At 38.3% G+C, this 24917-nt stretch overlaps 1 protein-coding gene across 3 annotated transcripts in view; it reads left to right on the top strand.

Annotated features, from left to right (window-relative positions):
* LOC103149863 (AT-rich interactive domain-containing protein 3B) overlaps positions 1-19192 on the top strand; it is a 59877-nt gene extending 40685 nt beyond the window's left edge. For 2 of the 3 annotated variants that reach the window (XM_007569215.2, XM_007569217.2), the window contains exons 5-9: positions 11730-11913; positions 13698-13957; positions 15644-15934; positions 17847-17939; positions 18030-19192. In XM_007569215.2, coding sequence (XP_007569277.1) covers positions 11730-11913; positions 13698-13957; positions 15644-15934; positions 17847-17939; positions 18030-18229 — 1028 coding nt within the window. In that variant the 3' untranslated portion in view covers positions 18230-19192. The remainder of the gene's footprint in view (positions 1-11729; positions 11914-13697; positions 13958-15643; positions 15935-17846; positions 17940-18029) is intronic. The other variant, XM_007569216.2, reaches the window with a different exon arrangement.
* Positions 19193-24917: the final 5725 nt, after the last annotated feature.

Here is a 24917-nt window from a genome sequence, read left to right as displayed (position 1 = left end):
CAATGCATGCTCCCATGTTTGGTTTTTTTTTTTTTAGGTTTTATTTGAAAAAAATAAGATCTTAATATATTGATAGACTTCTCTTATACTTGCTCCTGTCCATTAAATGCCCTAAAAGACAAATGCCTAACACAGTGTCATGGATTCCAGAAGCCAAAAGTAATTTGCATTGATGCGAGTTAAAATTTCCTGGACGGCTGTGTAACCCCCCACACGCTTTCCTTTGTTTAAATATATTTGTCTTTCTCCTCGACGTATAGCTGCAGATGTCTTTCTCGTATTGATCACTGCTCCAAATAAAGCTGATGGCTTTATTTGTCAATCTGGGTGGTTATTGACTGAAGCAGTTAGCTGTTTTATGAAGCTTGCTTTAAAGGACCGACATGTCTCTTTCCTGTGTTGCCTTTAAAACTTGTAAACTACCACCAGTGTTGGCAAACTGTGTTAGATTCCTATGCATGTATTTTTCTGTTTGACTTCACATTTACATTCATCTACGTGTAAGATTGTGTTATTCTCTCTGGCTTTAGGTGTTTTCTTTTTTTTTGTTTGTTTTGGGGTTTTTTTAGATTGGAAAAAAATCTGCAGCTACTGCCAGAGTTCCTCCCTTGATAATCCATTGTTATGTTGCTGTCACATAAGCATTCTCGACATTTTCTGCTCCATCATCAAAGACGGGTGTTTACAGGGTCAGGCTAAAGGGCTATTTTTCTCTCTAAATTTTCCATTGCATGTAAGTATGGAGCAGAGGTCGTCTTTTATGTTTCTGAGAAACCAGGTGTTTTGAAAATCTAAACTTATCCATATAAACACACCAAAACAGTGAGTGAAGCAGACCGTCATTGCTCTTTGGTTTTGTTTAAAATTTTTTATTTTTTATTTTTTTTTTGTCTCGTCTGCTGAAAACTAGGATTGCACAACATTAGGAAAACATGTTTCGTGCGATCATATTGGTGAATGTTGCAATAATGATGTGACTTGGGATGAATTGACAAACGACTAAAGTACTAACATTTGTCTACTTTGAGTTCATAGCAAACACTGACTCAAAAACAATAAATCTATACAGCTACTTGGGGGGTATGGAAGGGATAAAAATGAAATTTTGGTTTCACATCAATGTTTCTCGAGACTGAAACATTTTAGGCTGCATTAAACAAATATATTACATATATAGAGAGCCTGACTGCTAGGTATTTGAATAATTAGGCAACTAATGTTGCATACCAGGAAGTTGTTTGTGATATCCTTATTGCATACAGTGATATTGCGAAAAAGAGCAACTTGCATTGTATTATGCAACCCTACTGAAAAGAGAAGAGAAAACTGTACCTAAGGTACCCATTTACATCTCTTTGTTTGAGTTGAGCAAAAAGGAATCACAAGATTATGCCTGGTTATATGTAGGAAAGATAATCTAAATAAAACCATAGAGTAACATCTTTTTTCCCTCACCCTCTAGAATTAAATCAGATTACAGTTTTCTAGTTTTAGATAATGTGTGATATAAAAATTTTCTTTCTATTTGTTAAACATGTTTTTTTTCTTGATTTCGTTTGAGAAATTGTCACTTTTTTTAATTTCAGAATTTTACACACACGTGGATACATTACATTTTGTGTGTAAAGAAGTTGGGAAAGCTCACATTATGAACTCAAATTTGAAATTCACCCCTGAATTTATGCCAAGATAAATTCTTGGCATAAATTGGCAGAGAACACTCTGCTCTGCTTCTTTGTGCAACATAATGGAAAGTAATCAGAGAGTTATGGACTGCAGCACAATATTTATTGAACCACACTGACCATCGCAATATCAGTGTCCATACTTTTTTTCAAATACAAAGGACTGTTTGGATGCAATATTTGGTTTTATATATTTAAAGTGCTATGCAGGAAATAATGTGTTTGACCAGTTGAATGGTCTCTGATTGCTCTTGCACATCATAGAAAGAAAAGAGGCAAGAAAATGTGTTTTAAGCTCCATTAATATCTGCACTCAGAAGATTATTACTTCAAAAGCAAGACAAAAAGCCAGATCACAGTTTTCAAAAAGCCACAGAGACGACCTTGATTTCTGATGACATGTCCTGTGAAACTAAAATTGAAGTGTTTGACCTTAGTGACCTCTGTTAGATTTGTTTGCAGCCTCTGTGGGTATTACTGTGGTACGGGCCGGTACGCTTCACAACATAGGCAAGATTGTATTGAAGCAATATCACTACTAAACACAAGCCCCAAGTTAAAGGTTTCAAATAAATATGTCTTGAAAATAGATTGTTTCTGTTAACTACACATAAAAATCCCCAGAGGCAGGAGAATATTTTATGGAGTTTGGCATTACGCATTATTTGTAGGTTCCCTTAACAGCACCTGCAATTTGTTGGAAAATTTCTTTTCAGTGCTTCTCTGGACTTTCTCCTGAGATAATTGGTCTAATGAAAATACTCTACAACTTGTTTGTGTAGCTGTTTGTGTCTGATTACACTTTGGCCATCCTTCAATATGTCCATCCAGCCATGCATTCACCCATCCATCTCTCATTTGGCTCCATACCCTCTGCTGCTGATTGGGGTCCTGTCAGTTGATCTGCCGGGTCTCAGGGGACTGACGGGACTTGGGTTACAGTTGGAGAGGCCATCTCACTTTTCGTGCCATCCAACCTTTTCAATCCCCCTTCCCCCCCTATTTCACCAGGTGACCCATCGTTATGACCCATGGAGAAGGAGTCATATTTCTCCCTTTCTTTCTCCTTTTTGTGCAACTACTGACATCTAGCACTATTTTTAAAGTACTTGGAAAACCTGTCGAGGTTTCACTGCTCGCAGCATAAAAAAAATGGAAAACAAATCTATCGTCTTTATGGGTAAGAACGATTTACTGCCAAATTGCAGCGGAAAAGCTTCTAATCATGCAATTCAGTTGCTAATGGTGTCATTGTGTGCAGCCTGACAGGCTTCCCAATGATTTGACTAGACACAGTGAGATTTGCAGCAGCTGACCTTTGTTTGGAGCCTCGCCAGTTTTTCTCTCCTTTACACCGCACAAGACAGCTCTTTTATTTACTGGCTGCTGGCTCGCTGTAATAACTCCCAGAAAGAAACTCCCTGACTCATCACTCAGTTGAACAATTCACTTGTAGATTCTTTGCCAACAGCAATTTTTAGGATTAATGTCAGCTCATTGTTAAAACTCCATTAGAGCTTTCTCATTACAAGGTTTAAGCTGTGGCACAAGAAGGCTTTGTTTGGTTCTCCTTTTGTAGACAGTAACTTAGTCAAGAAATCTGTCTACTACTTATTCAATTTATTGATTATTCAAATAATCTAAATTAGTGCTGCACAAAGTCAATATTAAGATTGTAATAACTATGTAGATTACAAATTAACTAGCATTTTCTGTGAAGTTTTACTTATTTAAGTGTCAATGTTTTTTTACACAAAGACTAAAGTTTATAAGTGGACTTGCAATTGTGCTCTAGGTCATTCCTCTCTTGTATAAGTGAAAGAGGAATGACAAGTTTCTCCTTCAGGATTTTTTTCTGTGGTTTCTACAAATACAGAAAGTTGTCCAGGCCTTGAAGAAAAGCAGAAAAGCCATCATAGACCACATACACCATCATGATTCCCTGATTGATGTGATATTCCAAATTTGATTTTTGTCAATCCACAAAATGCGTTCCCAAAGTGGATAAAGTCACACATACTTTTCAAAGCTCTGCATTGTGACATGGAAACACTGCAGGCTGCTTGAAATCATCGATACTTTAACAACTGTCACACTGAAACACTTCCTTGTTTAATGAAGTCATCTGAAAATCTGCGACACAATTCACAGCATAAATCACAGGCATCTCATTTGTCCACCGAAATTGAATATTTTCCGCATGAGTAATGAGCATGAGCATGTTTATTAACTGCAAATATGGATTTTAAGATCAATTCTTCTTTTTCCTCCGCTGTGCAGAGATGAACTCTGTCGCACTGAGGCATTATAAATCACTTGCAAAACATTTTCTGTGGCTAATGAGTTAAAAGTCTGTCACAAACTTGTTAAGTCTATGTATGGTCCTTTATTTTCTTCACTTTGAAGTCATTTTTGCACAGCTGAATTAGTTCGATCTAATAAACCCACACATACAAAAAGTTGCACATTGATTCTGTCTCCATTAAGGAGCTCTGCAATGGAAAATGGAGCAGAGTAAAACTGTTAAGTGGAACCACGTCCTGTAAAGCGAGCTTTTTTGTTGTTAAATTAATACATATGCTGTTCAGTTTCACAACAGTGGACTAAGCTGGTAACTTTATTTCTAAGAATTATGTCAATTATTTTGTTTTTTTCTTTTTTTATGCATGCAGTTCAGTTACTATTGTCCATGTATACAGTCAGAAGACTCCAGTGTTGACCTTTGTTTGGAGAGATGTCAGATTTTCTTAGTTTTTTTTTTTTTCACACCCTGACAGACAGCTCTTTTATTTACCGCCTGCTCAGTGTAATAACTGGCCCTCTCTTTAGTAAATACAGCTTCCTCCATTATTGACTGTTTACCGTTTTCCTCCTTAGTATTGGCCTTGTTGACACAACTTGAAGAGAAGAATCTGTTGGATTTTATTCCTAAAAGAAAGCCAGACTGGTGCTGAAATGAATGAATTTATTGATTGATAAAATAGAGAGATATTGCGAAGTGCTTGGGTATAAAAAATATTTGTCTTTGTGAAGTAATCTGACATCTTGTTCCAATACTTCACTAATGAAGGAAACTACGCTGCTTTATAATGCCTTTATAATTCAAATGTATGTATGCACATAGCTTTAACATTTCTGGAGTTGTAAAACCTGCTTGACTTGCCTAAATGCACATAAAAGTCATTAGGTAAAGGAGTTGCTCTTTTTTTTCTTTTTTTAGGGTTTATCTCGGTGTGGATCATATTCAACCATCAACACATTTCATGCTTTTTTCCCCCCTCTCGTCAGTAGTTCCTCTTTCCATTTACCCACCTTTCTGCCTGTGTTAGTAAAGATTTTTTGAACATATTGACATGACAGGAGCCCTCTATCTCATACAGCCAGATCTGTAGAGATTATTGACTGGCTTATATTGAAGACTTTAAGAGAAGGCAGTCCCTCACCTTCTCTGTATGTCGCTGTGTGTGTGTTAACCAGCTGTAGCTTTAAATCATGCTCAGAATAGCAATGTATCTATATAGTGTTACATTACATTTAACTTCCCTTATGTGGAGGGGTGGATATCTTAACACATGATATGAATTGGGTTGTCATTCAAGTGGTGGCTCTGCCTGCACTAAAGATAGCAAATTCCATGCACTCAAAGCTTTTTTACCTTTTATGTCCTCGACCGTGCATTAAAAATAAAACAAACATCCCCCGGCATACGGCAGGGTCCTGACAATATGGTGGCCCGACATAAGAACGTATAAACTTAACAGCCGGGGTCTGCATGCATAAAGTAAACTCCCAGCATGTGGAAACCAGACGCTCCTCTCTTCTGTTAGTGTCTCTGTGTTTGATGTTAAAGAATTTGGACGGTTGTCAGTGGATATTCGCTAGAAATCAACCAATAATTTAGTGAATATTTTTGCCTTTTATTATGAGGAATGAAAGCTTATTAATCTTTAATATTTTTCTCTTATTGACAGCAGAACAATGGGATGGATATGACGTTTTAAAAGAATCATCTTTGCAGAGGATTTTTGAAAGACAATTTTCCTATGTAATTCTTGTTCAGACTTGTAGGGCACAATATTTATTTCCATGTCTAAAAATAGTAAAATAAAAGGTAGGAAGCATGAAATAGAAAAAGCTAGTATTAAGAGCAATGATGTCAAGATAAGCGTAGCAGTAATTTTACTTTCTTTGGTCAAAAATTAAAGATTTATACAAGTTATGTGATGATGAGAAAGTCAGGAGAATTGCTGATGACAGTAATGAGGAGACTTAAGAAATCAGCTCTTTTAGGTAACGGTAACAAATATTTCTGTACAATTAATTGTCCCAGAAGTTATTGCTATGAACTACAATATTGTCAGTTTGAGAATATTTTCAAGTAATATATACTTGATGGCATAGTAATGCAAGTACACATTCTCAGCGATCAATAAACTTTAAAATCTAATCAGCATTTGACACTGGAACTGAAAAATATTTTAAATATCCAAAATACATAAAAGAGCAACAAAAATAGAAAAAAAAGAAGAATTATGGTGTTTTTGTCAACACAAATTGCTCTTCAACAAAAATGGCTAGTTCAGACCGAATCACCAGACTGAAGAATTTTATCATCCAGTTTTTAGTAGAAGGAGAGAGAGAAAAAAGAGAAATACGATAAATCATGCTTGTTTTAATTCATCATGCAATTAACTAATTTATTACTTACTGTGGTAGGCATAGTTAATCTAATAACCATGAATGTGATTTCTCCATACAACCATGTCACCGCAATAGTTTGTTCTCTTTTTGGGAGCAGTGCTGTGATTGTGAAAGTCTCATTTTCTTCCACATAATCAGTGTGTGAACTTAGCTGCAGTGCTGTTACGTAGTTGTTAAAAACTTTTCCAAGATCACCTTTTATAACATTCAAACTCTGTAAGCCAGTTTACAGGCATTCACATAACAACAGACCATTTGTTTTTGAAGAAAAATTCCTTCCAGCTAATGCTACACATGTAGTGGTTGGGAGCTAAAATACGCAGATAGCATCTGCAGTCAGACATTCTCTCGGCGCTCTAGTTGTTTCAGAATTCTGGGGGAAAAAGTGTTTCCAACAAACAGACTGTTTGGTGAGTGAAGAGAAACGTGTCTGCTTTGCTCTGACAAGAAACATTTCTGTCCCACGTAACATACTCGTAATGGCAATAACGTAGATTATTACGTCCTCTACATTAGCATTCATGTGTGGTAGTACCATATATGGATATATTTTCCATGGAAACCAATGTGATCTAGTCATGTTTCATACTTTTAATTAATTTATTTTTTATTTACTGGGTCCAAAAATCATGATTGTAAATGCATTTTACAAGTGTATTGCGAATGTCCTGACTGTAATACGGTTTGAAATAACAGCAGCTGCGTCAGTGGTTGGTTCTGCTGTCATACAAAGCACTTTGTATTGCCTTGTTGCTGAAAATGTGCTATATAAATAAAATTACCTTTACCTGTAGAATCAATCCCAGAGACTGACACAGTTTGTATGGGAAAAAAAAAAATGTTGCAAACTTGAAACCTTTTCTCATCAGTTGGATTTGTAAAAGAATGTGAATGTCGACATAATTACGGTTGGGTTTGATCTACTTGTTGATGTCATGATTGGGGTAGCGAGGAAGACGAGGAGGAAGGTGTGGATGGGTGGTGGGATGTCGGTGCTCTTAAAGACTCAGACGCTGCCATGAGGCCAGGGGCTGTTTGTGTTGGCTGACACCTTCCTTACAGCCATAATCCAGTCTTTCTCCAGCTGGCTAACTACTACACCTCCCCCTTCCTTTTCCTTCATCTGTCCTTCTTTTCCTTATAAAGGCAGCAGAGGGACACATTTTACCCCATTTTTTTCCTTTCTGTCTTACCTATTTCTATATGGGGGTTTTTTTGTAAGATTTTTGTCTTGATTATGACATAAAAAAACAATGAGCAAGCAGTAAGGGATGATTTGTTTTGTTTTCTTCATTTTTTTGTTGCTCTTCACAGTAGATGGCAGTGAAACCTAACACCGGCCAGCACTCTCATTCAGTAAAAAATTCATTTCCTGTGTGTTGGCCGCTGTAAGGCTGTCGCCCCGTCTCATAATTATTTAAAGAATGCCCATCAAGAGAAGTCAGCAATATTTAATTTACCACCACTGGCGTCAGGGGCGCCCAATTGATTTATTATAGAGTCAATTTTAATGTGAACAGCTGTTTCCAGCTAAAAATAGGGCAAGGGTCAGATGAAATGACCTTGTTTTTGATGGGCTCACTGTATAACATTTGTTTTAGTCAAACAAGCAGCTCTTTTGTTTAGTTTTCTTGTGTACTGATAATTCGCTTCATTCTCCGATTGGCAGAATGGGTTTACACCTGGTTACATGTTTTACTGTGAGTTTTTCAGAGACAAAAATTCATTATATAATGCAGTTTGCAGGCATACACCATAGGATGAAGGTATTGATCATTCTCACACCCACACACTTCCAAATATGAATCCTTCAAAGGGGCTGCTGCCTGCTTTCTTCCTGAAGGCCAGCCTTTTGAAGATCAGCCGTGTGGCTCTGGTGCTCGCTGTGGACATTTGAGGAAGGACTTAGGGAGTGGTTCAGGGGCCCTCAGCCTCGGCACTTCCCACCAGAGCGACCTCTAACCCCTGGTGCCATTAATCACTAGGCTCCTGATGGTCCTGTCCCTGGGGGAAAATCAGTCCGGGGCAAAGGATGATGGGAGGTGAGGCCTGCAGCCAATTACAGATTGGCTCAGAGCAAGCGGCTGGTCAAATCAGTGCTTCACAGAGAGATGAAGCATCCAGCAGTTTGCCTTCCAGAAGCCTCGATCATCATATTGTATCTCCGGCTTCCTCAACAGCATTTGGCAATACGCTTTATGTGTGAATAAAAACAGCCATTTAGAGCAGCTATGGGGCAGAGGTGGTGTGTTTTACTGATCAAAAGACATGTTTTGGGCTGCTCTAATTAGAGCTGGATGTCTCCAGGGTTTGAAACGGCAGATGTTGGACAGCAAAGCCAGGCGGTGCACTGGCTCTTTCAAACACGGGAAGTCTCTCCCTAATTGACCAAGTGCTGTGAATGTGATTTTTGTTCAATTATGATATTAATATAACTGCTTTCCTCAGGGCTTTCATGTGAGGTAATCAGAATTTGAAATGTGAAACTTAAACCATTTTAGATATAAAGATGCAGTAGCTGACCGTATTCGCACTGCAAGCTTTGTTCTGTTTTGCATAAAATATGAAACATTTTGAGTTTCCCTATGGCTACAGCCACTACACAAAATCAGATTTTGATTTGACAGCAGATGGTGACAAAGGCACAGACGTGAATTAAAAGCTAACTAACTGCTGGCCTGTCACTCTGGGGCCAGCGCTCCTGTGTCTCATTTGTTGTTCTGTCATTGTTCACGAGCAGGCCAGTATGAAAACATGGCTTCCTGCTGACCTGCAGTTTAATTCACACATCAATAACCCCTGGCTGATCTCTGACCCCTGTAGTTGTACTAATTGTTTAATGCAGGATTGATGTCCAACGCTGCATTAGATGACTGACAAAGCACTTGCAGCTTGAAGCTGGGTTTGTTCTGGAAATTTTGCGTGTTCCCAGAAGCAAAAAGTGTTGGGGGTTTTTTCTGTGTGCCGTCTGTCTAGCTTCCTTGGCCACTGATTAAGCAAATCGGAAGCAAGATGGCATTACCAGATTAAAAAATTTATTGTGACGTTGATTCCACATTAACACAGTTTCTAAATATCATTTGCTTTCAAACTATTATTTTGCTTCTGAATTTTACCAAATTTAATTCAATAACTAATAACAAAACTATATTGACATATCCATATAAGAGCTTAAAATAGTTTTAAATTAATTTCCTAATTAAAAAAACAACTTGTTACTTAATAATAAAATATTTTCTAAATATAAGCAACATCCCATTTGATTACTATGTTTCTCTAACGATATTGTTCTTAAGTGGTATGTATTTGGATAAAGAAATTATGACAAACTTAATTATATTTTATTGAAATGTAATGCGACAGACCAACAAGAAGTAGCAGAAAAAAAGAGGCATGGTTTCAAAGGTTTTTAGAAATAAAAATCTGAAAAGTGTGGTGTGCACTTGAGCAACCTCCACGACCAAAGAACACAGCAGACAAGTCATGGAGAAAAATAGTGGAGAAGATTATGATGTGGTTAGGGTCAATCCACCATCTGAAAATGGGGAAAAAGTAAACTTACCAAGACATGCATGCCCAATTAAACTGACAGGCCAGGCAAGAAGAGAGTTAATCAGAGAAACTAATAAAAGGTTCATGGTTTCTAAGAACATGGTTTGATCAGATGAGAACAAATTTGAACCTTCTGGACTACATGCAAAACATTTCCATCAAACATTAATGCTGCCTACCACCCTAAACAAGACATCTCAACAGTAAAACATGCATTGTGATACTGCAAGGACACTTATTAGAGGCAGCAAACAAATGAGATGGGAGTGGACATTCACCTTTTTGCATGGATGTAGTGGCCTACTCAAAGTCCATTAATAAATTTGGCAATAGCTAAAGTCTAATCTTCATAGATGGTCTCTTTTAAATGTGACTGACCTGTGGAGATCAGAATTGTGGAGAAAAAAAAATCTGCCTCTACATATGCTAAGCTAGTTGTCCCATTTCCTCAAAAAAATCTTTTAACTGGATTTGCTGTAGGAAGTGTTTCTGCAAATTTTTATTTTTATTTTTTACTTTGACTGGGGGCTGATTATAAGGCCGGGTTCATTTTGTGGGAAATTTGAAAACTATGCATCCGTTTTCCTCCACTTCCTAACTAAGCACTACCTTGCATTGGTAAATCATACAAGATCCAAATAAAATACATTGAAGTTTGTGTTTGTAATACAGAACATTGCAAAAAAGTCCAATCACTCTGCATACTTATTTACTTTTTTTTTTTATTTGCACCTTCATTTTCCTGTTTGTATTTCAATGATTAAGCTCGTTTAACTCTTTTCAAATGCATCCAACACGCCTCCTAACTAGAAATCAGCTTGTCTCCCAAACACTGGCATTGACTAAGGCATGTTCAGAGGGTCAGAGCTGCTTTTCTGATCTCCACTCCACAGGACCATGTGCTCACCTTGGCCTCTTGCACATGGCTTAAAGACATGTTACTAACTTAAGAAAATGAATCAGGGCTAATCTGTATGGTCCGATCACGCTGCTATTTTATAAAGTCATTAATGAGCCCAGGTTAAGAGCAGTCCAAGGAGGGGCTAAAGGATTGGTTGGCATTACCTATGAGGGCAAATCTGCACATCTCCATGCGCTGGGTCCGGCACTTACACAGAGGGGTGTGGATTTACTCGGCGCAATCCTCTAAATGAGCTTCATTATACCAGCCTATCCTGGAGCCCACATCCCTTCCTCCCCACTGGTTCTTAAGGATTATTAGGTTGTCACAATCCCCAGTCCCCTCCTCCCATTTAATGCTTACACTATTGCCCATTGCACTTTGATTTGATACCGTCACATATGGGAAGCGGCCGGTGCTCCTCCCTCCTCCGCCTCCACCTCGTTTTCCCACTGCACACGTTCTCTACGAGCTTCACTGCAAATAAGCTGCTCACAAGATTAATGCATCTGTATCAAAAGTCTCGAGCAGCTTTGCTTTGTGTTGTTTGTGAATCCCCTTTTCCAGGTCAAGCCAGATTGCCTTAACGGAGCTAATTTGTTTTCAAGCCAATTTTAATGGATGTGCGGGGCAGCCAGCTCACCACTCTCGTTTTGTTATCATCCTAGTAGCTAGTAGCACTTAGAACAGGATTTAGAGGTCAAAAATAATCCTAGGTGTTTTAGCATTGATTGTTTGATGAGCTAATGGCAGGATTCTTCTTGTTCTGGCATTCTGTCTGCAGAAAAAGCCTAGATGGCTCCTAAACCGGTCACCGTTCCTCAAGACATTCTAAATCACATAAATAATTGATACTGTATTGATGTACCTCGTTTATATATTTTCTGTAGGAACCCCGGTCAATCGTATTCCTATCATGGCCAAGCAGGTCCTGGATCTGTACATGCTCTACAAGCTGGTAACGGAGAAAGGCGGCCTTGTGGAGGTTATCAACAAGAAGATCTGGAGAGAAATCACCAAGGGACTCAACCTGCCCACATCCATCACCAGCGCTGCTTTCACTCTGCGCACACAGTAAGTCTTTGTCTGTTTGGAAAGGAAACAAATTACTTTCATCTGCTGGAACTAAGTTAAGAACGTCAAGCGAGTAACCTTCAAACTGGAAGCAAACACCTTTCCCATGTATGCGTGCAGTATTAAGGTGCGCTCACGTGTGACGCATGTCTTTTAGATGAGATCTTCTCCCGTTTTAATCAGTGCAGCTGTCTTTACAGACAACAAAGGGAATCATGCTTTGGCTGGGTTAATTGATGGTCGTGTGCAAAGCTGAGGAAAAGCTCTGTTTACACCCTGCTGAAGTAAATGTGCGTTTGTACACACATATGGGAAAATAATCTCCTCTCTTTGTGTTTATTTGGATCTCCATGACATTACATCACACCCAAAGCTCATTGATCTGTGTGATCTATCGATGTTATTTGGGTCAGAGTACAACGTGACTAAGGTGGGGTTGGACTGACGGCTTACACATTTAGCCAAGACTAAACCTATTTTTTTTATGGAAACCCATCAGTAGAAGTAACACCTCTTTATCTTCTTACACTTTAAGAAACATGATGTATGTTTTTATGTTGACAGGTTCTTATACAGTATTGCTCGCCTACTTTACATGATAGAAACTGCTGCTCTTGCCGGTTTATGCCCTCCTTCCTTTATGGGATGGAAAACATAATGGAGCATAAATCTAGAGCTGCAGTGATGTGATCCAAGTATGTTTCCAGTTCAGCCTGTCAAACAAAATCATTGTTCCAGGTGTTGCTATAAATTCAGACGTTCTGAAAAATAAAATCACACTTCATCAGAAACAGAGTTAAGTGCATAAGGGAATGGAATTAGGGAAGGAAAAAAAGCTAATGTAAGTTTTCAAAATTTGATAACCAAGTGTCTAAACTATGCTGGATATATTTTGGACATCTTGTTTAATTTAGATAATCAAATAAGAATAGTAGAAAAACATGCTGATACTCTTTAAACTTTCCTGTGTTTTGTCGCTTTATGGCCACAAACTTTGGTTTGATCTCTTAACAAACTTCAAACTTTTGATCTTCATTCTAAATCCTCTGTGTCCAAATTAATTATCTCACCACATTATCCTGAATGTCCTTAGTCCCATCTTGCTATGTAGTTGGTTTTATTCAGCCAGAACAAGGAAATTGTTTCGATTTGATGAGAAGATGGGCACAATAAGATGGTTTAGATCAAAGTATTTTCACTTTTTGGAATGGGATAGTCAAAGTCCTGAGCTAAATCCACTTAGTAATCTGCTGCAAGACTTCAAAATTTATGGTTTGTTGCTTTAAATGTAAATGGGAAAGGGCAAACATTTCAATTTCTTGATGTCCAAAGCTGGTAGAGAAACACTGCATAAGAATTGCAGCTGATATGTTTGAAAAAGATTACTCTATAAAGCTGAATGAGTGGGAGTCTTTATTACTTAATGTTGGTCTTACACACTGTGTAACTTTTGAAGTGTATGTTTCTTGTGCTACAAAAACGTGCAAAAAAGTTAAAAACATCTAAATATTTCCTGCGGACTGTATTTCTTAAGAAGAAAAATGGCTTCGCCTAATGAGACGTGCTGTTTCAGCTGCAAAGCAACATTATTTGGGAAAGTTAAAGAAAAATGCATTATTCTCATACTGGGTAAACAAAGTTCTATATGCTCACAAAACACATTCTTTAAATAAAAACCATACTTGCACTCCAAACACATTACACACGAGTGCATTTTTCACATGCTTGATTTTGATGGAAGGCTTTCTCTCAGTCGAACAATAACTTTGCATTTTCTTGCGAAGGTACATGAAATACCTGTACCCGTACGAGTGCGAGAGGAAAGGTCTCAGCTCCCCAGGCGAGCTGCAAGCCGCCATCGACAGTAACCGACGCGAGGGCCGTCGTCCCAGCTACAGCAGCAGCCTCTTCCGCTTCTCGCCTTCTCCAAGCACGGCCCCCCACATCCTCTCACCTCCCAAGATGCATCTGGCAGGCCTTGGCGCCGGGACCTCAGTCGCCCTCAATGGCCTGCAGGCTTCTCCAGGACCCTCTCTGAAGAAAGGTTCGCGCTTTCAACTTGCACAGAATAATGTTATTTAAGTTCTAGAGCATGACAGATTTGGTTCAACTTCTGCAATATGAATCTGGAAAACTTAAGAAAAAGGTTTGAAGGTAAAGTGCTTAAGATTTTTCCACTTTAAAATACACATGCTTCCAAACAGTTTTTAATGGTGCTGGAAGGGGGAAGACGCAAATCAATTATGACTTTATAGGTTGGGTAAATTACTACTTGGGAGAGTTTAGCTGCTTTGATGTGGAAAAAATGGCTCAAGTCTGTCTTGTACCAAGATGCTGATTGATAGAGAAATACTGCCCTCTATCGCTGTGTTTGATAACTGCATCTTGCCCATATAGTCCTTCACATAGTTGCAAAGAACCTTGATTCTTTTCTTACTCCGGTGCATTTTTGTTAGAATTTCAGCCTTTTGAATCTTTTCACAGTTTCATTGCCAAATTTGGACATCACACCTCTGCTACCATTATGATATAGATTTTCTGTTTGGCATCATTCTCCTGTTGAGCCGCCAGATTACTGTCTAATCTCTTGATCTCTTTCTTTATACTAAGAGACTCGGCTGTAAAACAAGCTCAGATCATGACCTCAGAATCACTGTGCTGTGGTGCTTATGTACGCTTTGATTTTTGCCAAGCGTGGTGCTTTTTGTTGTTCAACCCTTCATAAAAAGCCACTCATTATTATTATTATTATTATTATTCTCCAGTTGTACAGTTTTTTGTTTTTTTACTTTAGTTTTTACATATCAACTAACTCCAATAGAGTCTTGGATGAACTTCTTTTGTTGTTGTTTTTGACACTTCTCTGAGCATTTCGGAGTCTGACCCTGACGTAAATTTGTGAGAAAATCTGCTCCTGAAAAGATTCTTAAGCTCATCAAACTACCAAAAATGAATAAAATTCATAATGTCACTTTACCTACTGCTATAAGAAAAATTTTAGGAACATTGTCACATTTCAGCTGTTCTCTATACTGCATCACCCCGTAAACGTGTGTGTGCATTTTTACTGTTTGAATGCGACTGTCAGAGCAAGTTCATGTCATCCATCCAGGTGTTTAAGAGTCCATTGCGAACCTTTTCTGCCCAAGGCTACTGGGAGCCCCCTCCTCTTTAATGATAAATAACATGTTTCCCACACAGGGGAGGCCACTTTATGAACTTTGAAGCTTGTGTTTCACATTAAGAGGACTCCTGCTGATAACTGTCATTACGCTGTTGTTTTATCTGATGTGGCTTAGCCTTGGTTGGAATGTGAGGTGTTGACCTCTAGCAGTGTCTTTGGTTTGACTTGAGTAATGAGCTGTTCAAGTTCTTTACTTTAAGTGGTCATGTATGATGAGTATTTGAGCTTCTGTAATAGCTGTCGGGCTCTGTGTGACATAAACCAGTGCAGAATTGTCTTATACTCATAGTCTTAAAGTCTGGATTCAATGAACTCGCTGACGATCTGAAAAAAAAAAAAGAAAGAAAGTAAAGCCATAAGCAGTATAAAAATAATAGCGAAAACTAAAAATAAAAAATCTGAACCATCGTTATATTCAGGATCACACAGCATTTGTTCACATTAAATTGATTTCTGTTCCTGTTTCAGTTTTACAACACGATTGTTAAACACAGTTGTATGTACAACTGCTTTTTTTTGTTGTTGTTGTTGTTTTAAATAATTTAGAAGACCTGACCCCTGCGATCATGGCCGCAAGACCTCCTCTTGCGCTGTCTCTGGGTCAGCAGCAGGTGGCTGGTTTGGCGAGAGCAGCCACCCTGGAGCAGCTCAGAGAAAAACTGGAGACCAGCGGGGGAGGAGAGGGGCCGGAGAGAAAGATGGCCCGCCTGGCAGAGGAGCAGCAGCGCCTCATGCAGCAGGCTTTCCAACATAACCTGCTGGCCATGGCATCCCAGATGCCCATGAATCTGCGCTTGGGAGCCCCCACCATCACCACCAGAGGTCAGCGCCGCCAAGGTTGTGAAAAATATTTTTTGAAATTTTGTAAATAGTGACTTTGTTTTTCCTGTGTCGTTATAAATTAATCAATCCCACAATCTATCAAAAAATTGGTTTGAAGGATTAATTATTTCCTCCCTATTACACCATTCCTATCAACAATTAAAAAAAATCCATTTATTTAATTTCAGTCAAAAATAATTTCACATTTGCCATAAGTAACATTGACATATTCCAAGAATTAATTTACAAAATTGAGAATTATTTTTCTTTTTAATCACTGAGTCTACTTACTAATGATTTAATTTAAAATGGAAAAAAGAGACACACAAACTGACGATGTTGATTCTACACTATCTGGTACCTGTGGAAGCTAAAAGAGGACGTTAATGGCTGGGAGATTGAATTTCAACAATATTAATTAAACTGATTAAAGAACTAATAGTCATCAGTGGTTTGCCATCTTCTCAGGAGAGTAAAGAAACAAGCTTTAAAGCTTTGAACTTCTTCAGTCAGAGGGAGAAAAACAGGAAGAATTCAGAACAATTTAGAAACAAATGTTACCTGTGATTTTCTAACACCAGAACTGATATGAATAGACTGAGGAACTGAACCCTATTGGTTCAGAAGAGGCGTTTTGCTTCCTCAAAGCCAACATGTGTTTCTGCTCCAGGGTTTCATCAGCTCTATTTCCACCTCAGATTCAGTTTTCATCCTCTGGTACTGGTAGCTCCTGACACTAGCTTTTGGCTATTTCTGTAATGATATTGACTATATTATAACAATGACCCACCACGATATGCAAGAATAACATCTACAGTGTGGGAGTGAAGGGAGTAAAAGTATATTTAGCAAGCCAAAAATATTATTGGCATGTCGAATTTGTTTCCATGGCATTGGAAAAACAATCCTAACCTTCCAAGCAGTTCTTTGCGATTGAACACTGATTTTACCAAACCAACTGAAATTTGATATACTGTCCAGCTCCAGTCAAATAAGTCAGCCAAAATAGATAGTTTACATTTGAATGACTTCCACATGTATGACAGGCATTGACACATTTATTTTGAGCATAAGACCTGAAGGTCATTATGACTTGACCTTCAGGTCTGCCAGGATATTTGGAGGAACCTTGTGGAAAAATGGGCAAAATTAGTTAAAAAGTTGGTTTGTTGGGTTTTGCTCACACAGCAAGCAAATGTGACCCATATCCAACTTTTTCACGGAAGTCTGAACAACCCATTTCCCATCTTTTCACCCCCAAAAAACTCTGATCTGTGCCATTTCCATATGTGGTACTAATCTGATTACATATCCAATTGTTTTCAAAACATCTGCATGTCACTTTAAACCAGGATGTAAATAACGACTGAAAATGATAATTTATGAACTTACAAAAAAGTCTGTGTCACTGAAGCGCAACATATTCCTGGCTCTGACTACACATCCAGACAGACATCTCTAAAGAAGTTGCAGTCAAAAGGTTGTTGCTTTACTTGTGCTTCCTTTTCTTTAGTTTCCTTCGTGGTGTTGTCGTGTGATGATACCGACCGTTGGCTCCTATTACTGAATAAACCTTAAAATCGATCCAAAAATGGCCCTTTCCATTATTACTTCTGTAAACAATGGGTTGTTCTGTGACATCAAAACAGCCCATTCTTCTGTGTCTGCGGGTGGCGTTGGAGACTTTAATTGTTTACACAGAAGTGTGATTGCATTTAATTAGCGGAATGGAAGGTGACTAAAAAAAAATAAAAAAAGATCAAATTTCAGCAAAACATCAGAATTGAGCATCAACACATGGAGTATGAACGTAGCCGTAGTATTCACTACACTTCACAAAATTAGTTTGAAAAAATATTGGGATTAAAGTGATGAGCATGTCCTGTGAACAGATAATGGAATAATAAGTGCTTCTGTGTTGGTTTAGATGAGAAGCAGCAGGATATGTCTCTTAGCATCTCCACCAATGGGAATGCCAGCATCACTGTATCTGTGGAGGTTAATGGCACAATCTACTCAGGTGCGTGTGAAAAAGATCAGAACCTTTAATTTGTACTTTTCACTCCGGCAGTGATAAAAACAGTCTTTGGAAATTCTTTGTTTTATTCAGGAACCCTGTTTGCCCAGAAGTCCGGCGGGGCACCAGGGCCTGTTGTTGCTGCTAGTGCCGCCTCATCATCCCCTGCTGGACCCAGCTCAAGCTTTGGCTTCTCTGCTCCCCAGGCCCAGACCCTCAGCCCCACACCTTCCTCCACCTCCTCCTCCAAGGGCTCCGGCTCCGCCGAGCTGGCGCCCAGCAGTTCCCCCTAACTCGAGCTTTCCTTTGTACCCGCTCCCTAGGCCGCTGCTCCACGGCAAGGCCCCAGCATGAATATACAGTACAATGAGAAACCGATAAGAATAAGAAACTGTTGCACAACAAATACCTCAACAACCCTGTCAACCTTTTGGCTGTGTAATCATGAACATAGAGCCCCAGAATATCACATAAAACCCACTTCTCTGCATTAAATTCATCACACGCATAGATATACACAAATCAAAACACACATTCTACACACTCATACACTTGTTAATCCTAGTGTACATGCTAAACACAATCAGCTCAGCCAAAACCCACTGACAGGCGTATTCACAACTGAACTTGAAAAGTTTTATTTTAGGACATTTTGTTGGTTTTGTTGCCATTTTGTTGTCTTTTTGATTTTTTGTTTGTTTGTTTGTTTGTTTTTAGAATGATTTTTGTTTTCAGTTTTTTTCTCTTTTTACATACCTCAAATCAAGTAACCTGCAGTGGTGTCTTTACCTCAGGAGCTGTAGAATATTTAACCTGAATCAACTTTATTTTTGTATTCTGTTTAAACTTGTTGCAATCAGGGGAAGTCGGGTATCTCTCACCAACAGAACCTCATGTACAGCACACTCACCTCACAGCAATAGGCCTCCAACCCAGGCCACTCAGGTCTGAAACACACTGTAGCCTCGTGTTGAACTCAGACTGGTGAATGATAAAGATGATGCTGTAGATCGGCAGATTAAATACCTCATTTCACAACTACCCTCAGTAAAAGACCTAACAAAGGTTGGAAGCACTAACCTATACAGGAGCACCTCAGTAAATTCAAGTATCTTTGAAAATGTTATTTAATTCAAGAAGGGAAATCCACCGCCTCAGAGTCATGCATTTCAAGTGTTTGTATCTGTTAATGTAATGATTATGGCTTTCAGCTAATGACAAAAAAAACATATTTCAAGTTTCTCAGAAAAAAAAAACAAAAAGTATTTCATGTACAAATATAGGCCTACTGAAAAATATGTCCACTCAATACCTAGTTGAAGCTCGTTTCGCATGAATTACTCCCATCAATGCGACCTGACAGGGAGGTGATCAGCCTGCGGCTCTGCTGCTCTCTATTATTGGCTCCGGTGTCTCTCATCTTTTACGTAACAGCACCCTGGTGGGTCTCAGTGGAGTTCAGGTCAGGCCGGTTTGCTGGCCAGTCGAACGCAGTGATGCCGTGTTCATTAAGGCACATACTGGTTCTTTAAGCAATGCGAAAAGGTGCCAAGTTCTGCCAAGCTAAATTTCTTGGTAGCTGGCTTGTTCATGTCCTGAATAAGTCATTGTGTGTCGGTGGATCTTACAGCCCTGACCCAGGCTGTAGTCTACATTTTGTGAAAGTTCCCCAAGCTCTTAAATGGACATTTTTTTCCTTACCTCTGGTCTTCCCTATGCTTAACCTTATGCTGAGATTATGAGATTATGCCAGCTTCTTTACCAAGAGCTTTTGTGGCTAACTTTCATCCACGAAAGGTTTTGTAATAGGCTTACAAAACTTATTATTGGTCTAGTTTCTAGTGCAAATATATTTAGTGTATTTGAAATGAGATAAAGCTAAGTAAACAATTCCTTTATATTCATATAAAATCCTGTTTTCACTGGCAGATTATTTCACTTATAATGAAGACATTTTTCCCTTGCTATAAGTGAAATAATCTGCATGTGGAACTAATAATTTATTATCAGTATTAAGGAATTATTTACTTAAAACAAACCATGTGTCTTGATGAAAAGTTACTTTTAACTTCGTTTTGTTTTTTCCCACATGTACTAAGATATTTGCACTAGAAACTCGACCAAAAATAATTGGTAAGATTTTATGTTTTTACAATGCTAGACTGTCAGTAACTGTGCTGTACGTAGTCTGCCCCATTATTATGATACCATAACATGAAATTTGTGCTCTAAAAGCTATGGATTTTATTTAACATTCTAATTATCTGAGAAACTGAATTTTTGGGTTTCATCCCTGCCCATTAACCACAATCATCAAAACTAACCGAAGTAAATACTTGAAATATATTGACTCTTTGTGTAAGAAATCTAACTTTTTGAATTGAGGCGCTGAAATAAATTAACTTTTTGAAAATATTTCTGTCTATTGAGATGCACTTTTAGTCCAGTTGCTCACAGGCCTGTTTTTTTAACAACTTAACGCACAAAGTTTGGGGGGGGAACAGCAGCTCTTGTCCACCAACAAGCCCAGTAGACCCTGAGCCCCCTGTCTCTAATCAGACCTACTGTGGCATTCCAAACCCAGCTACACGGTCCCATTTTGTCACCCCCACCCCGTATTCTGGTTTGCATCCTTCCACCTGAATGTCCAGTAGGACAGCGTCTTCATCAGTAAGTAGTTCCCAGACCTCACACTGGCCTCTCTCTTCTGGAGGGCATCTCTCTCAGGAAGCAAAGTGACAACCGCAAGGAATCACTGATAATTTAAAGAAGATTCATTCGTGAAGAATGCACAAGACTACGTGACTGTTTCAGAAAAAAAGAAAAAAAAAAACAGAAAAGAAAATACCTCATTAGACTCTCTGAAAGCGAGAGCGACACTACATACCTCGGCTGTGAAGCCAAATCCTGCCTGAACTGAAACTGAGATGGATGTACTGACACACTGCGGGTGGGTTTTGGGGAGGAAAAAAAAAATTAAGAGTTGGGAGGGGTTTGCTTTCTTCCTGCTGTATTTACTCATAGACCCTGTTTCATGCATTCTTTTTTTCCTGCTATTTTTTTCCCAGTGGGTGGGGTTTGGGGTGGGCGGGGTGGGGTGGAGGGATTTCGTCTAAGGGAAGTGATATATGCATTTTTTTTTTTTTTTTTTTCAGGGAAGAGGAACAGAAATGTTTGTTCCTCACTGTTGTACAGATTTGCAGGATTGTGACATTTGATTGCGAACAGAGGAATTGCAGTTAATTCTTTCTTGGCCGTTTTGAAATGAAATGCATGTGTACAATCATGTGACCAGTGTTAGAACACATTGATTTTCTGGTTATTGCACAGCTAGATACCAAAGACTAGTCCGGCTGGTCATCCTCGTACAATCCTGGTTGCACGTGCTGAGGTGCATCGAAAAACAGGTCCGACAGTCTGTTGAACTGCAAAACAAAGTCTCACCTAACCTTTTGCAACATAATCTTTGTAATATTTGTGAAAAAGAAGGTCAGGTGAGGTGCAAATCCTTTCTTTCTCCACATATTATGACATGCCTTCACTTTCTGCTCACAATTTAAACTAGATTAAATCGAATCTGAACGTGTGACATGAAAGGATGGTCATACGCTGGCTGTGTAGGAGCGATTGAAGTGTTATACAGAACAAAAAGCCAGGTCTCATGTCATCTTGAGCTTATATAATCAGATATTTTGGGGGGCACTGAACACACCACCTGTCTGCAAGCTCAGGCAATGCCCCCCAGTTTCAGTTCCTTCCAGCCAAACACACTTCCTGGTGGTCCAGACACAGCTGGCATAAGACATGTTTTCCTTCAAGTTCTTCTTTTTTTTCTGAAACATTACATAAGGTTTAAAAATATATTTTCCAGCTTCTCCTGTGTTGAATGTGAGGCCCAGTCTTGATGCTTGACTGTATCTTAGCCACTAAATGTGCGATCTAGCAGCTTTTGGTCACGCTGTTCATTTTATGTGGTCAGAAACAAACTCGTAAAGGAGGGAATCATAGATGCTGCCTTAATGTAGTTGCTGGTGAGATCTGGTCAGTGCAGGTTTCAGGCCGGTAACGTTCGGTGGGTTTATCACCTGCCGTTTGGATAGATGTTTTCCACCATTCATACTGTTACCAGATGAGTTTTGATATTTATTTGTATTGTTTTATTTGTCTTGGCTGAAATTGTTTAGCTAAATCATCTAAACCGCATAACTGAAACATTTTTATTAAGTCCAAACTGTCGGTTTCATTTACTTAGTTTTTGGTTTGTAATTGTTGTTTAATAGAGTAGCCTCACTGCCTTTGTATGTTTCTGTGTTTTGTGTGTGGGAGTGTGTGGAAGCAGGTTTAGAATATTATTCTGTGAGCATAATTGTGGTAACATTAAAGAGCCTGCAGATGGCGCCAATGTTCTATCTGCTAATTCCTAAAATGACGGTGAGCATGTTGAAAATCGAGTCATTTTTAAACTTTTCCTGAGGCTGGCACAGTTCCAGTTTACTGGCACCACCACAGTCCTGTCTGTGCTGCTTGAGGTCTATTCAGAGAGTGGGAAGTGTTGAGGGTTGGTTAGTCATTTTCACTTCTCCAGTGGGCTTAGTTGAGGCTTCCTGTCTGTGTGTGACATGCCTGTCGTTCAACAGTACCTCAGGACGAAGCTGCATCGAGTGACGAGTACTGACGAAAGCTCCGGTCATGTTCCTTCTTTGGATTTTGAGTTGCTTTATGTTTTATTTTAGGCTTTCTGTCGTCACTAACTACAAGGCGACGTCTCGTCAATCAGGAAGCTGTGAAGTTGGAAGTCTGAGGAACCTTTAGGTCTCTTGATTTTTGGAATAAAATACACTTTTCGAATGTTTAAGGACTGGCCTGATCTGTGTTAAACAGGTGCATATGCAAGTGGTTATCAAATACCTCATTTATCAATTTTATGTTGTTTTGGCTTGTACAATGCTCCGTATATTAATTCAACTGTGGGGTTTGTGCATATTTTTGTACTGTTATAATTATTATTATGGACATGACAATAATATTACTGATATTATAGTTTTCTCTTTGATTAATGCAAACAAAAAAATGGAACAAAACACAAGAGTGCTTGTAAAAACTGGTTTGTGCTGATTGTATTTAAAGAGGAGCACTTTTCCAAAGTGGTTTTCACACATTCAGTTTTGTTCATATTAGTTAATATAAAGATATGGTTCTCAGGGCTTTAAACTTGTATGTCATGATAAAGTTTTACTTTATATCGTATTTTTTGTGTCTCTGTTTCATTTCTTCTGAAATCACTAGACTTGTTTCTTTTTTTTTATAGATTATTTACACTTACTGCTGTTAACCAATTTCAGCTAAAGCTACATATCCATTTTTTTGTAATCGGGTGTCACACAGAATATAGAGTCATGGGAGAAAGAAACTACACCCTCGTAAAATCTGGGGTTATCCATAATAGGACATAATGTAAATCAAATCTGAATATATAATCTATATCTGTATATAAATTGGATGTGTTTTGTAAAGTGCCTTGAGGTGACATTTGTTGTGAATCGGCGCTATATAAATAAACTGAACTGAGTTGAATTATGGTCAAGACCTAGTCCCATATGCTGTGCAGTTTCATATGAAAAACGACAGATGTTTCAAAATGTTGGTCTATTTTATAGTAAAGACGGACCGTTGTGTCTGGTATCGTTAATTAGAACAAGACAGCGTTAACATTTTAAAGAGAAAAGAGAAGCATGAAAAACCTTTGTAAATTTCAGAAGAAATTCAGATCACTTCACCAAAAATGGAACCCGCCTGTTGTTTTGTTTTTAATTTAGTTTTTTTTTTTTTGTCACTTCAGTCTTGGCACCATTCTTTTGTAAACAATGATTCGGTTGTGCTCTTTTGGAAATCCAGGCCCTTTAAACAAGCAAACTGATAGGGGAGACACATGGGACATTTTGGCAATCAGAAGAAAAACAATTGTTCTCTGTTGTGTAATTGCAGGAAGTACCTGAACTAACAGGGAATGCATCTGCATCCTGTACCTGTATATAGTACTTCTATTATTAAATGCAATTGACTTTTGCCTTGGTACACTGCAAAATTTTAAGCAGAAGGAGATATTTAAAAAAAAAAAAAAAGCTCACAAAAATAGAAATCTGAAAAAACTGTTACATTTATATTCAGCCACCCAGAGTCAATACTTTGTAGAGCCACCTGTCTTTAAATGCAAATCTTTTGGGATGTTTCTGTCAATTTTGCTTCTCTGATATTATGTTTCACAGAGGCAATTTAACTCGGAACAGCAAATCGTGAAGATTATTTATTGAATCAAAACAAAAACAGTTTGTTCATTAAGAAAATATTTTATTAAATAGGATTCATAAAAAGCCATTGTCAACAGAGTAATAATTATTCTTACTCTTCAAATGGTAGAAGGAAAGAGAATATCACAAGAAATGATTGAGATATTAAAAATATAAATATTTCTTTATAGAAGACACAAAAAAATTCAACTAACTCTAATAATGACAAATAAACTAATCAAGTTGCAATATTCAGCGTTAGTTAGTCCAGCTATCTTACACTATGCATGAAAAATATATTTATAAACAACATTTCAGAAATAAGAATGTACTTTTCAGTTCTCAGTAAAAAGAATGACTCAAAGCGGTGGAATTCAAAGGTCATGGCCAATTAAATGAGGTAGTTCCAGCGTAAGTGCATACATGTGTTATTTATCACACACAACAGAAACATATTTGTGACTCACTAAGACCACATGTTACCACAGATCATTTCTCTTGATGATGGAGTATGTAACATTTACCAAACTTTTACATATTTGTGAAATATGAAACAAACAATCTGTGAATAGATCGAGCCCCTCCACCTTATCTCAGTGAACCAGTAAAAAGATGGGATGTAATTGCAAAGCACTGTATTTTGGTGCTGTGGTCCATGTGTGTGTGTGTGTGTGTATATATATATATATATATA

This window comes from Poecilia formosa, unplaced genomic scaffold, assembly GCF_000485575.1.
Source record: "Poecilia formosa unplaced genomic scaffold, Poecilia_formosa-5.1.2 Scaffold238, whole genome shotgun sequence".
NCBI lineage: Eukaryota > Metazoa > Chordata > Actinopteri > Cyprinodontiformes > Poeciliidae > Poecilia > Poecilia formosa.
This window is presented reverse-complemented; position numbering and strand designations above follow the sequence as displayed.